Source organism: Lobosporangium transversale (assembly GCF_002105155.1).
Source record: "Lobosporangium transversale strain NRRL 3116 chromosome Unknown BCR41scaffold_27, whole genome shotgun sequence".
In the NCBI taxonomy this organism is placed as follows: domain Eukaryota; kingdom Fungi; phylum Mortierellomycota; class Mortierellomycetes; order Mortierellales; family Mortierellaceae; genus Lobosporangium; species Lobosporangium transversale.
Genome location: NW_019029005.1, coordinates 105,582 through 119,544, shown reverse-complemented (window position 1 = coordinate 119,544; position 13,963 = coordinate 105,582). Strand labels below are relative to the sequence as shown.

Genomic DNA, 13,963 nt, shown 5'->3' with positions numbered 1-13,963 from the left:
GTCTGGATCCCTTTGTAGTGGGCGGTTAAGGATAATATAATGCTGCAGGTTACTGGTTGCGGGAGCGCGCGATGTAACGTCCTGTCCTGCAGGGTTTCAGAAGTACTCTTTTTTTTCAGTGTCGATCTTTTCGACTTTAATATGATATACGAGTTTTTGTGGTACAAACCATTGATGATTAATTAGGCGGTATTACAAGCTCTCGTGCTAATTAGCCCCTTCCGTGGTGATAAAGAAGTAACGGCGTGTAACATGGAAGTCGAACGCATCTTGATCGAGTGGTGTGAGAGAGCTGTTTTTATAAGGTTTGTATGTAAACGCTCGGTCCGTGTCATAAAAAAAGAATGGTGGCGCCCTAGCGCCTTGGCGTGCTAGAAAACATAGCATCGACAGGCTAGTAACACTCTTGGAGGAAGGAGGAGGGAGTCCATTGTTTTCAAAGAGAGGCGAAAAGGCGAACCCGTTGGTATAGACCATTGGACTGATTCAAGGGTACATTAAATACAAGGGGCATTCAGTGTTTGTTGTTGCTTTGATTCCTCTCTAACGTCCCGTCTCAGCTGCATGTCACTTGTTGGCACCCAATTATATATACCATTCCCGCAAAAAATAAAATCGCTATCCTCGCATAATTTTCATGCGACTCTACGAAAACAAACTGGGCGAATTAAAGTTAATAGTGACCACTTCAATTTTCTGGGGACCCTTGAGAGAATAAAAAGAAATATAATGACGGGGACCGACGGTTCAGTACCCAAGGTATGTGGCAATCTAGAGAAATGTTTTGATACAAGAACCCACATTCCTTCTAGCTTTTTTAGATCTCACAATCCATCAAGGAGAATGCAGGAGTCACCTCCTGAATTCCCTAGGTGATGCTCGAACAAAAAGAAATGATAGGTCTCAAGCATATGTTCTTTTTTTTTTTTTTTTTGTCTTCAACAACGAAAATTTTACGCCTTTGAACCTAAAAAAAGATGTGGTTTTTTGCTATGCAATGTTGTCATTTCTTATACAGGACCCTTTTCGGAAAACATCCTTTGCTCCAGTCCAATCCGAAAAGTCTTTGGAAGCGTAGGTTCCAGACTCTTTTTTTTTTCACTCGTTCGCTCCTATAGAACACTCCCCCCCCCTCCTTTTTTTTTTTTTTTTTTTTTTTTTTTTAGAAAAGAATAGGCTTTAGAACTTACATTACAAATTGTCCATCTCAGTATTGACAGAGTATAGATCGAGGGAGATCAACGGATTCGTGTCAGCCTTTGTATCCACAACATGAAAAACACCGACCCAATCCTGTAAAAAGAAGTAATGGTAGTGATGCAGCCTAGCTTTATGGGACCAAAAGCACTCATTTACTCCCATGTCTCCCTATGCAAGAAGGGATGAAAATAAAATAAAAATAGTTTCCTATGCCTCCTCTTTGGCCTCTTGCGTGGTTACATGTATACATTCTCATATCCTCATTCATAAAGCGTTATACTTGCTTCATGTGTGTGCAGCTCTGTCCTACCATAATGATGAGGCTGGCATCAGAATTGCCCAGCACTTACTCAAATAGAGCGTACACATGCAAATGTATCTATATGTCTACAACGCTTTAAACATATGATTCTCCTTTTTATTGACGGGCAAAACAACCTCGGAAAGGACGCGAATAAAGTATTGGAGTGATTCCATTGTTGGCTCGCTTCGTTCAAGTAATGTTAAAGCAACAATAGCATCATTTTTTTTCCATACGTCGTAGCATATTGGTACATTAATATAGCCACCAAAATTGTTTGGTAGAAGTGAAGATAGGGGCCCATCGGTGAGTACTGAGCACAACAGAAGCGATAGGAGCGAAGGAGATCGGCACGGGCCCCCAAATTACGGACAGCAAAGAATCTTCTAGGGTGTGATGAGGAATAGACTTCATCTAATTTGCTAGATGGGGTTATCTAAAAGCCAATCAACTACGCCTAAGGAAACTATTGTCTGAAGTTCCGAATGTGATATCAATATACACAACCGGTAGATTATGTGTAGATTAAAGTGAGAGCATTAGGTGTTGTATATTTCAAGTTAGCGATGTGGTTCCTCATCGGTGAGCGCTACTGCTCCTATGTTCAATCCGGTATATCCACACCCGCCTGGTGTAGTTTGGCACGCTCGATAGCAATCTGTCTTTGAAAAGCATAAGATAGTGATTCGCGTCGCCAAAAGTCATGTGATCAAAATATATATATATATATATATGGAAACCCAGGTTTTGGCAACCTTGTATTAAGGACTATCTACTTTAACCCTTTTACATTTTCCATCAGGCTCTTTCGGATTAACGCTAGACCTTGTTAGGGCTTCTCTCATGCAATTGAACTCTCGCAACCTTGTCAAATCCGTGGAAAGTAATCCTGATATTTATAGTTCTGCTATATCTAAACTAGAAGCTACTATTGAAGGATAGAGAGTGCTTGGCATCAGCGCCCTTGCGGATCAAATAGGATGTATGCAGAGTCCTCCCTTCTTTCTCTTTGTTATGTGAGATATGGCTTGATTCTTTGCTTCATAAATGGTTCCCCTTCCATAGTTAGAACGATTCCAACGTGGGCATGGCAACTGTAACCTTAGGATCTACCCACTATCTTCACCATTAACATCATAGCTGCTTCGTTCATTTCACTTGCAATTTGAATGCTTCCGGTTTGACTTCCCAGATATTTCAACATGTATGAAGATTCCAAATAAAAACCTTCAACTCTCAGTCTACGTCAAAGATTTTGTCAGTGCTGATAGGTAGTAACGAGGCTATTAGAACGACCATTTCTTTTTTTTTTTTTTTTTTTTTTTTTTTTTCTTTTTAATAAATAAAAATTGCTTAAATTAGGTCATAAATGTATCTCTCTATCTTCTGACTTTTTTCCTTTTACTTTTTTACTTGGTGCAGGTGGTAGGAGGATTAGGAGAAGGAGGTCCGATTCGGGAGTACCAAGTTCTTGGGTCCTCGTCTCCCAAGCACGTGGCTACAGGAACCAGCTTGTAGCCCAAATTTTTGGCATAGTTGATGGTCCAAGGAGTCATCAATCGAACTGTACGCATATAAGTATCATGCATCAACTGCATATGAGTTGCGCCCTTTGGACCCGTCTCAACCACAGAAGTGACTTGGCCTTGTTCCACCTTCATCAACTGTTCATCAGACAATTTATGGACCGCATTGTTATCATCAATATCCGCATCGGTGGTTGCAATATCCCAGGTAGTGATGACATAACCTAAATTCTTGAGTGTGGTTTGAACCTTGGCATCTGTGTCTGCAGGGCCGAATGTTCCAGCGCCATAGGGAGGACGCATATATCGGGGAACGACACCCAGAATATCTTGGAAGGCTTGCTCTAAACGCGTCATCTCAGTCGTGATTCCTTCAACGGACAGTTTAGGCAGTTGAGGATGAGACCAAGTGTGGGATGCGATTTGATGACCGGATTCAAAGGCGCGCTTGAGGACTGATTGAACTTTGGGATCATAAATACAACCTTGGTTGTTACCGTTCACGAAAAACGTCACCTTGAGATTCTCCTTGTCAAGCATGTCAAGGAGCTCGTGCGTGTACTATTAACAGGAATTCGTAAACAATTCAAATCAACGCGTTAAAAAAAAAAAAAAAAAAAAAAAAACATTTTTTTTCTGAGACCGGAGATAGGGGGTGGAAAAAGAAAGGAAAAAAAGCGTTGTAAAAATAGGGCGGACAATGCCCTTCACTTTTTTTTTTTTTTTTTTTTTTTTCTTGTTTTTGTTTTTTGAGGATCCATAAATAAAATATTAAAAAGGTCAATTCGATAGAATTAGGAGATCAGAAAAAGGAGGATGGATAGAATATTTCCTCCTACGCCAAAACCCAAATTTGGGCTCCATCTTCATGTCTGAAAAAAGACATGCCTCTTTGATTTTTAATATGAGGATGATTAAGAGAGGTAAGAAAGCAATAAGAGTCATATTATATTAGAGGCTTACCTCAGAGGGGCCATCATCGTATGAGATAGAGTACGTTCCAGGGGTCTTGCAGGTGGTATAGACTACACCAGGAAGCCGACGGGTGCGGGGGCCTCACCAGTCAAGTTATAGTAAGGGAACAGGGTACCATTGATCATGGTTCCCTTTTGATCCGGAGGTGTGACAGCTGTGGTGGATGTGGGCGGTGCAGATGTAGTAGGGGTACCGTTGCACCGCCTATTGACTCGTTAGCCTTGTTCTCACTCGAGCTGCTGTTCTTGTGGACACCAAAGTAAACACCAACGGCGATACCGGCTACAATGATGAGGGAGATACCGGCGATCAAGACCTTGTTCTTGGTCTGCATAGGCTTCTTTTCGGCTGCCATTGTCAAAAGAAGAAGGAGGAAAAAATAAAATGATTTCCAAGTGTCGATGGTGTTTAGCTGAGAAGAGAGGTGAAATTTCGGGTCTGGTGAAAAAGACGAGAAATGCAAATGGAGGTTGAAAAGTATTTAAGACTTTTTCTGGAGATGGCAAGTAGGCAGGCAGACAAGCAGTTAGATGAGGAAAAAAAAAAAGGGGGAGGAAGAATGAACGCCAAAAATTACGATAGGCTATGTAATATTTTGTGATGATAACGCAAGGAACCGTTAATGGAGGAGATCGTTAAGTGAGAATGAGAGACAGGGAAGTTTTCCGAGGAAGAAAGTTGTCAATGCGGTGTGCAAGCGCAAGAGGAAGGGACAGCGTAAAGCTGCGGTTTTTTGAGAGTTTGTCGGGTAAGGAAAGGGGGAAAGGGAAGGTGGGCGGTAAAAAGAAAAGAAATAAAAATAAAAGTAAGTGCCAGGCCAGGAACGGCGATGCAATAAACCTTTTTTTTATTTTATTTTTTATTTTTTTTTATTTTTTTTTTTTATTTTTTTTTTTTATTATTTTTTTTATTTTTTTTTTTCATGAGGTTTGTCTATCTTACTATTATCTTGATTGTTCACAAAGTTACTGCCAGCTCGGGTTGAATACAATGCTCAATTTTCAAATCTTACATGGGGCGCTGCAACCTCTGAGGATCAAGACTTAATAATTAACCGTGAATTTGAGCGTCTGGGCAAAAATTGATCAAAAAAGTCCAGTTGGATACCCAGAATGGGATGTCAGCTCAAACGATCAAATATATATTTGGTCAATACCACGAAGTAGGGCTCTCACATACACACGACACAAAAAAAAAAAAAAAAAAAAAAAAAAAAAACCAGTATTTGAGCTCGCGATGCATTGTGCAGTATACATGCATGATTTCTTCTCTCTCTTCATAATCTCATGCCTTTACATTTACTATCATTCTGATGTCTTTTCTCCTCTCTCTCTCTCTCTCTCCATCTATCATATCAATCAAGAGAAGTGAGCGAGACATAGGGGAAGGAAAGAAAGAGGATGAGAGAGGATGAGAGTCCTTTACTTTTTTTTATTCGAAAAGATATTAAGGTTTGCATTTGTAATCTTTCTTTCAATGGCCGCGTGAATATTGTTTTTGTCTCTAAAAAATCTTCTTCCTACGCCTCTCTCGAAGATCCGGGACAGGTTCCGAATAAAATAATAAAAAATAAAAAATAAAAAAAATCCAGGGCCAGATTATCACTAATTGGTCAAGGATAATTTCAGTAGTTAGTTTTCCCCACATGTTCAGAAGAAGTAAGTTCTAACCCCTTGGATAGTGATGGTGTATTCCTCTTTTCCTTTTACTAGGCGGCAGACATTCCGACACCATGATCACAATTTCCTTCTAAGAAGCGTGCTCACAAAGGAAGGAACAAAAAAAAAAAAAAAAAAAAAAAAAATGAATGAATGAGATAATTTTAGATTTTTTTTTTTTGGCGTAACAACAAACTATCCGCCTGGAGACTTGTATTTTTATCATATATTTGTCTTGTGTTGATGGGAACCCCAGCTGAGAACTTGACAAACATACCAAGATTAATATTGTAAATAGTAGTCGTGTTTGGTAACGAGATCCTTTTTTAATGAATATCCTATAATCATCGAAAGCTATTATAGCATTGTTGGTATACTAGATCCTCTCCTCCTCGTTGATGACCAATCTCTTTTTCAATTTAGCCGTAGAGATGTTGGTGGATGCATCTTTTTTAATAACAGATGTTATGATTAGAAGGACGTGGTACAGGCGCCAATGCGGATGGGAGCATGTTTATTTTCTGTCCTTCTCCGAACGCAGAGCGATTCTGCTCATGGCCTTATATGAAATGCGTTCTTTGTGAGAGGTTGGGTTGCGCCCTGTACCGAAACCGGCTTATTTTACAAGTTCAAACTGAATGCATTTTAAAAATCAAAGAGATCGTAGAACACAACAATCACATTTCTCGCGTACAAAAACACCGGCTTGTTCATGTCTACATTTCCATTATGGACTTTAACCAGTTTTGCAGCACTAATGGACTGCCCAGCGGTCCTATTAAGTCGTTGCGGCAATGTTAAAGGACGATCATAGTAGTTGTAGTGAACATCTTTTTTTTTTTTTTTTTTTTTTTTTTTAAAAAAAAAAAGAGTATTTCGAAATTTATTGTGATATTTAATACTGACTGAATTAATTTAAAAAATAAAATACATATTGAGACAAAAGAGAAAGAAAAAGATTGATGTGAGGAAATAAGAGGTGCGAGCTAGAAATAACAATGAGAGGATAGAGAAAAAGGGGGTATCACAATCATACACATTTGTGTATGCGCTGGAACCTTGCTTTTACTTGCGCAAGATCGTCAATGGGTTCCATTTCAAACGGCTACCAGGGCTGGAAGCCATGTCGACACTCTGCGACAGGTTCTCACAGAGACCCTGAACCTCTCTCCACAGAGGAAGCATCTCTGAGGGCATCTTTGGACTAGCAAGAGCAGTGGCGGCAGTTGGTGTAGATTCAGAGGCATCCATCTCAATCAACTTCTTATTCTGAACATCTTCCACGATTCCACTCATGCGACGCCACCAGTCTTCACTTGATTGGGCACTGATCTCCTTCGCCAAGTCCTTACGCCGCGAGGCACCATTCTCACCCAACCAAGACTCCAGCAAACGGATGGCTTCAGCCTTGCGTTCCTCTTTTCTCTTGACCATGCTAGCACTGTGCATTCCTCCTCCCTGAGAGCTGACTAGCGAGGATTCGCCTTTGCTCAGTTTAGCCCATCGAAGTGCATCTTTCACATTGGTCTCGTCGTTCAGCAACAAGTCATTCTCCAGCATCCACTTGAGTGACTTGATACGACCATAGAATGCAGCATAACATAATGCTGTGCCATGTGGATACGCGTCCTTGGAACTTTTAAGTCTCGAGTCCGCACCTCGACTGTAGAGCTCCTGTACCATCAACGGGCAATCCCGTCCTGAAAACAAACGCATCAGCGCTGTTTCCTTCCAATGGTTCTTGGCATCAACCACAGCTCCATGGTCCAAGAGGAAGCGCATGGCCGCCAAGACATCATGCTCATTTGCATCTTGATCTGCTTGCGAGACCACAATGCGCCAGTCATCTTGGGAAAGACCACCCTCCTCACACAAAGTATGAAGTGCTGTTCGCTTATAGAAACTGTCTGCGCTGTTTACTTGCGCACCATGCTGGACCAAGAACTCGACAAGCTCGAGAGGTTGACTGGAAGCACAAGCACTGCTTAGTACAGATCGACCATCAAATTTCCATGGCATGTTAATCAAGCCAGGCTCCTTCTCCAAGTGACAGCGAACTAGATCCAGATTACCCTTTTTGGCGCATTGCCAGATATTCTCTAACCCACCCTTGGAGCTCTGGTTAGCAGCACGACTGCCCATGAGAGGAATGGAAGGGCGTGATTGTGTTGATGAGGTTGTAGAAAGAGCCATGGTGGACATGGTGGGTGCAAGGGACATCATGCCAGTAGACTGTGTCGAGACTGTTGCAATAGATAGAGGGCGGGTCATTCTTTGAGCAGATGAGGATGAGAAGACTGGAGTTGAGGATGATAGTTCTGATTCGACTCTGCCCTGGTCTCCTCCAAAATTGTGTCCTCGATCATACCTCCCACGGATGCTTCATCATAAGTCTCGATAGGTGTCACTGCTTGTGGTAGCTCTGGCCCCAATAGAGTAGTGCGCTCAGGAAGGCTGACGTTGCAGAGATCTCTTAGCAGTGTTGACATTTCCTCAGAAGGCGAGAGAGACAAGTTTTCAAGTCTTTCCATAGAAAGCATTGAACCAGCTTCAAGTAACATCCGTGTAATCTCCACTTTGTTGGTGAAAATAGCATAATCCAAGGCTAGAAAAAATAAAAGTTTAAACATGTTAATGTGAAAATTCGTGAAGTATAAAAGATATATGAGTCCACACAAGAAAAATATAATAAAATAAAATAAAAAAAAGTCTAAATTACCTGTCAAGCCAGAATCATCTTCAATGTCTAGTTCAATACCCTCTTCAATCAGTAGATTGACACCCACTTGGTAGCCAAGAATGACACTGTTGTGCAACATAGTTGAACCATTAGATTGTGTTTGACCAGAGATGTCTGCTGATGGTGGAAGACCAGCGATGCGTTCCAAAAGGGACAGATACGAGCCAGCATCGCCACTCTCGCCGTCCTGAATCAGGTTTCTTAACAACTGTTCCATATCGCTTTGCGCTTGCTCATCCGTGAACTCAAATGTCTTGTCAGTCGGAATGTATGTTTCGTTGTGGAAGATCCAAATGCGGACAGTCTCAGGATTGGGGTATCTTGGGGTTGTGCACTCGATATAGTAAGGGTTGATGTCGACAACTGTGCCGTATTCTCGTCCAAACATAGGTGTCATGCCTCGTGAAAAGTTGGAACCAATAATGATGACATGATTCTCCCGACAGATGGGGCCTTTCCTTGGCTCCAAACTTTTGATAGTCGGAGGCATATCCGAGTCGATCATGGGTGGAGTCAATGGAGGGTCTTCTCGCCTCTTCTTTGCAGGACCAGACTCATATTGAGCCATTGATGTTGAGGGCGAGCTCGGAGGACTCGAAGCTGTTGTCTTTGCTGGAGAAGGTGGGCCAGTATGACCACGCTCATGGAATGCTGGTGACTGTGCTTTCCTGCTTGTTTTGGTGAAACCATCGAGAAAAAAAAAAAAAAAAAAAAAAAAAATTATGTTCAATTTAGATTTTCAAATGAATATGTCACTGAAAGTAAAACATGACCCATCATTTTGCAGATAATAAAAAACAAAACTTACGAAGCCTTTTCAAGGTTCTTGATGGCGATGCGAGCCCCTTTATCGCGACCATGGCTTGCATAGATTTCAACTTCGTCACTACTGCCTTCATAAATCAGTAAAGGCTCCGACTGGTGACGGGTCATGCCAGTCAACTCAACCTGGAAGCTAAATTTGGTGCCGGGACCACGGTGATGAGATGTGCTAGCGCACCAAGCGGAGGCAATCAGTTTGACATGGCCGTCACGGAGCGCAACCATGCCGTTCTCGTCAATCATAGGTTTCCATTCACACCAGGGTGGAAACGAAGGATTTCTGGTGCTTGTCTTTACAACGACCACATGGCACCACAACACGATGCTCGGGTTCCAAGTAAGTGGTTAATTTCAAGGACAAGACATCTTCCTCCTGAGCGCTGGTGGGTGTCGACATGGTTTGTGCGCTTCTCTTTCCTGTAGCGTTAAGTCCAATGCGTCCCGTGGAGTCTGTTCTACAAGGGGGACAATGTTCTCTGTCGGGATTCGGAGGAAGTGATACTTATCCCGGTCTTCTGGGTTGAGCTGGATATTGAGGTAGAACTGTTGACCCTTGCGGAACTCGCCATCATCGTCCTTTTTAGATGAGGTGAAGACCTTCAAGGGTTTTGTACTCATGGACTCGGCTTCCTCCTAATTAGAATTTAATAGACAAATATGCATGAAATAAGGCGTGTTAGGGTTGGAGACACCATGAGCACATTACTGCACTCTAACTACAGCCTTCAATTTTTTTTTTTTCTTTACCAGTGAGGCTTCGTCGAAGCTTGTGTGAGTGTGGGCCGGGGTAGCATATGAGTCGTCTTGTTGAGCAATGGCCTCTTCCCAGGAGGCTAGATGTTGAGTGAGCGTAAAAAAAAAACGGAGGCAAGTAAACAAGCTCTGTTAAAATTTCTGTCTTCAAAAGCAGTGCATAAAAAGATGATAGGGATTGAATTGTGTAAAGGGATCATTTCAAGGGAGAGGGACGATCATGGGCGTCACCGTAGTCTGACAAAGATTAAATAAGATGAGGGATGATGAAGGATAATCGGCACGAGAGCACGATATGTCCTTTTCTTCAGCCCCCATAAAAAAACTAAAAAGAGTGCTGTGTCTGACAGGGTGATCATACACCGATGAGGGATGAAAGTGAGAAGAGGAATGGGAGGATGAAAATAGAATAAAATAAATAAGAGAACGTAGACCCACCCCATGAGAGCTGTTGCTCGACAGGAAGAAGTCTTGATTGACATCTCGGGCGAACAGCTTGTCTTGAGATATCTAGGAGAGGTAGACAGCTGTGGCTGCTGTGGAGATACCATTGCAATGTCGGATGGAGATAATGATGCTACTGGTGGAGTGCTAAATACATATTGATTATTAGTCGCCATCTGTTGTTGCTGCTGCTGCTGCTGTTGTTGTTGTTGTTGTTGGATGTAGTACAGAATCCTGAGTGCTCAAATGCATTTCTTGTTGATGCTGTTGAAAATGATGCTGTTGATGTTGTTGCTGAGTTTGTAGTGGATGTTGGCGCTGAAGCATCATGGACGGATGTGGTTGAACAGTATAGTCGACTGGTGTGCGAGGTACGACATTGATATTTTTTGCTCTGGGAGCAATCTGGACAGGAGGCAGGTTGCTGAGATCATATGCTCCCCAGCGAGGAGCTACGAATGTACCATCAGGACTAATTTGAAGAGCCATGGGGTTATCGATGGCATTGGGACCTGTAAGGATATCCAGTTTTGTTTTGAAGAATAAGTGCTATAAGTCTGCGGTTGAGTAGAATGCTGTTGTGAGATGGCAGTTGTTGATATTGCTACTGTTGTCATGGAACAGAATTGTGTTTGCAGCACTCATAGTGGTGGTTAGTTGTTGTTGCTGCTGCTGCTGCTGCTGTTGCTGTTGCTGTTGCTGTTGCTGTTGCTGTTGTTGTTGATGTTGATGTTGATGTTGCTGTTGCTGTTGCTGTTGATGTTGATGTTGTAAAGAAAGTTGAGAAGGAACAGTCTGGTGCTGTTGGTACATCGATGGAGGAGATGGTACCATTTGCGGGTCATGTGGACCAGTGGAAGGGAAAGGGTGAGGCTGCGGAGCCACAGTGGCCGAGAGGTACGGATTCATACGTCAACGTTTACTGGGCAAGAAAGAAGGAAAATATTTATGAAGTATGAGTAGAGAGTGAGGAGTGAATGAGAGGGAATGGAAGAGAGAAAAGTGAGGGAGTGAAGGAGAGAAATGAAAGAGAGGAATGAAGGGTATGTGTAAGTGTCTAATGGACAAGAAGACAATGAGGCTGATGTCGGAATGGATCTGCTGTTATGCGTGTGATAAAATATAGTGAAAGAGAGGAGAGCGAATGTCTATGGGTGGAAGAAGAAGAGAATTGATCAGTTGAGGATCATTCGTTGGATGAATTGTTCCACGAGTTGAAGCGTAAAAAAGAAAGAAAGAAAGAAACAAAAGTGTCCAGCCACAATGATGGGATGGATCCAATGAAAAGTGGGGTGTGAGTGATGAATCCAAAATAAAAAAAGAAAAGAAAGAGAAGAGAGATTTGTAATTGAATGATTTAAATATATTTTTATAATGGAGGCAGAGGGTGTGAGAACAACATCCAGTCATGTTCCTCGTCTGTCTCATATCTCTCATTTCAATGCAAGTTACGTTTACAAGCTTCAAGCCAAGTTGTTTATTTGTTTACAAAATAGTCTTTTTTTTTTTTATTGTTATTGCTGTTGCCCATTAGGTGTTGAAATTGAATGTACTCACTATTTTTCTTGTTTTTTTTCCTCGCCCTCCACCTCCAATGAATGAAAGATGTCAACTTCACCGTGGAAAATACCAAATAAAATAAAATATGCGGAGCAAACTATTTTTTACTTTGGAAACAAGGATTCATCTGCAGACACAGGCAAAACCTTGTCTTCCTTGGTACTGGCCCCATATGAACATGTATATAATATAAATGTTCTTTTTTTTCACAACTAATAAACATCTGCTAGCTTGAATTGATTACTCTTTCATTTCCAAGATAAATCCCTCTCCTGCAATGCCTAACCTCGGACTAACTTGGCTCCGATATGAAGCGGTGGAAATGCAGTAACCAAAGAACCAAAAAAATGAAAGGAATTTGGGAGTAAGGGTAAGATATCGATATGTTGAGATGATCTTCAAGAAATCTGCGACGACTTCGTAACCAATAACGTCTTTGAAATGATTTTTTTTTTTTTTTTTTTTTTTTTTTAAAAAAAATTGATTAAAATAATAAAAATAGAAAATAAAAAGAATAGTTCATTCATTGTTTTATCTTGGCTCATGATTCCTGTCGCAGATCTTTTATATATCTGCCTTCCTTTTGTTCTTATCATGCATAGTCCCTGCTAGATCATGCTTGTGAAAACAGGATTTGTTCGAGAGGAGGGTTGAAAGGGGAGGGAGAGTTATTCTTAGTTCCAGGGTTGTGTTAATATAATGAACAGATCAAAAATTCAAAGGGTACGGTCCTGGATCAGGGGTCAAAGGGCTTCGTCCTCTTTTCAAAAAGAGGGAAGGAACTGTTGTCTGGCTCCTTGATGCTATTTGCTATTCGTAATTTGGTTCGGAATAAGGAACCTCGAGAAATACATAGAGGGAATGGCATAGAGTGGTTAGTCCTTACAGGACTAATATTAGCACTTTATCCTGCTGTTGCTTCCTTCTTCCCTGCTGCTGCTTCCTTCTTCCCTGCTGCTGCTTCCTTCTTCTCTACTGCCTCGTTTTTCTTTTCTTTTTTTTTTTTTTTTTTTTTTTGACTTTAAAGATGATCTATTGTCTAATCTAAACTTTAGGGCATTTTTACTGATTTTTATTAATGTTTTCTACAACCAAAGGGTGTCCATATTTTGGATAATCTAACCTAGAAAACAGACACCTTCATGGCCACGTTTGGATATCATAACCTTATAAATGATCACTTGTAGCGAAGACGTATTACCAATTGGATGATCACAAAGATTTACAGCTATTACTGTCCCTTTCCTGCCTTACTTTTGCTACCCGTTGATCCAAAAATTTATGGATTACTAATTGATGCAGATCAAAGCAGTTATCGTCAAGGTATCATTACGCTTCTTTTTACTTTTCATTATATTATATATTGTCTAATCACTCAGCATTATTCTACCAGGGGATACAAACCGTAAATATGCATCATTATGTTCTGAGGATTAACAGCTGTTTAATACAGGCGTTTAGGCGTTTTTTTTATTTTTTTTGTTTACACTACAACTTCATATTCATTTTTCCAACTGCTTTCCCGATTTCAATGAGATCAGGCACCATAGAGCCGTAAGGCGATTACTGTTTGAAGCGAGTTGTTTTACAAAGCCAGGTCAGGAGCCCTGTGTAATATAATTTTAAACAAGTGAGGGTCACAGTTTATGGTATATCAAATACACTAACTTTTCTATTAGTATGAATTTGTTATATCATTATTGCCCATCACTTGATTAACTTGTAGAGCTCCCGCTCTCCTTCGTCATCGTTCCGAGAATCGACACTTAAAGTAGACAAAGCTCTTTTATTTTTTTTTGTACGTATGATGAAACATGTTCCAGTCGCGGACGAAGGCACTGTGACCAAAACACACATTTGGGACTTTGAGCTGTATTCAATACATCCAAAGCCCGTTTCGGGTTAATAATTTTTTTTTTTTTTGTATTATTGTGGTTGGGCCATGGACAATGGACATCTGTGATTAGGGTAAACAACAAGTGAG

General features: G+C 41.1%; 3 protein-coding genes across 3 annotated transcripts; all 3 read right to left on the bottom strand.

The window, feature by feature from the left end:
- Nucleotides 1-2,827: 2,827 nt before the first annotated feature.
- On the bottom strand, nt 2,828-4,818 carry BCR41DRAFT_356720 (hypothetical protein). The gene is made up of 4 exons (XM_022024701.1): nt 4,234-4,818; nt 4,059-4,213; nt 3,991-4,035; nt 2,828-3,588 (listed from the first exon to the last, which is right to left on the bottom strand). The coding sequence occupies exons 1-4, from the start codon at nt 4,355-4,357 to the stop codon at nt 2,911-2,913; spliced, it is 1,002 nt and encodes a 333-aa protein (XP_021879761.1). The 5' UTR covers nt 4,358-4,818; the 3' UTR covers nt 2,828-2,910.
- Nucleotides 4,819-7,788: 2,970 nt separating this feature from the next.
- On the bottom strand, nt 7,789-9,776 carry BCR41DRAFT_107010 (hypothetical protein). Its single transcript, XM_022019349.1, has 3 exons — nt 9,209-9,776; nt 8,380-9,068; nt 7,789-8,265 (listed from the first exon to the last, which is right to left on the bottom strand). Exons 1-3 carry the CDS (start codon nt 9,463-9,465, stop codon nt 7,928-7,930), a joined length of 1,284 nt encoding a protein of 427 aa, XP_021879760.1. The 5' UTR covers nt 9,466-9,776; the 3' UTR covers nt 7,789-7,927.
- A 192-nt stretch (nt 9,777-9,968) lies between these two features.
- BCR41DRAFT_356719 (hypothetical protein) lies at nt 9,969-10,460 on the bottom strand. Its single transcript, XM_022024700.1, has one exon. It carries the CDS (start codon nt 10,416-10,418, stop codon nt 10,203-10,205), a length of 216 nt encoding a protein of 71 aa, XP_021879759.1. The 5' UTR covers nt 10,419-10,460; the 3' UTR covers nt 9,969-10,202.
- Between the last annotated feature and the right edge of the window lie 3,503 nt (nt 10,461-13,963).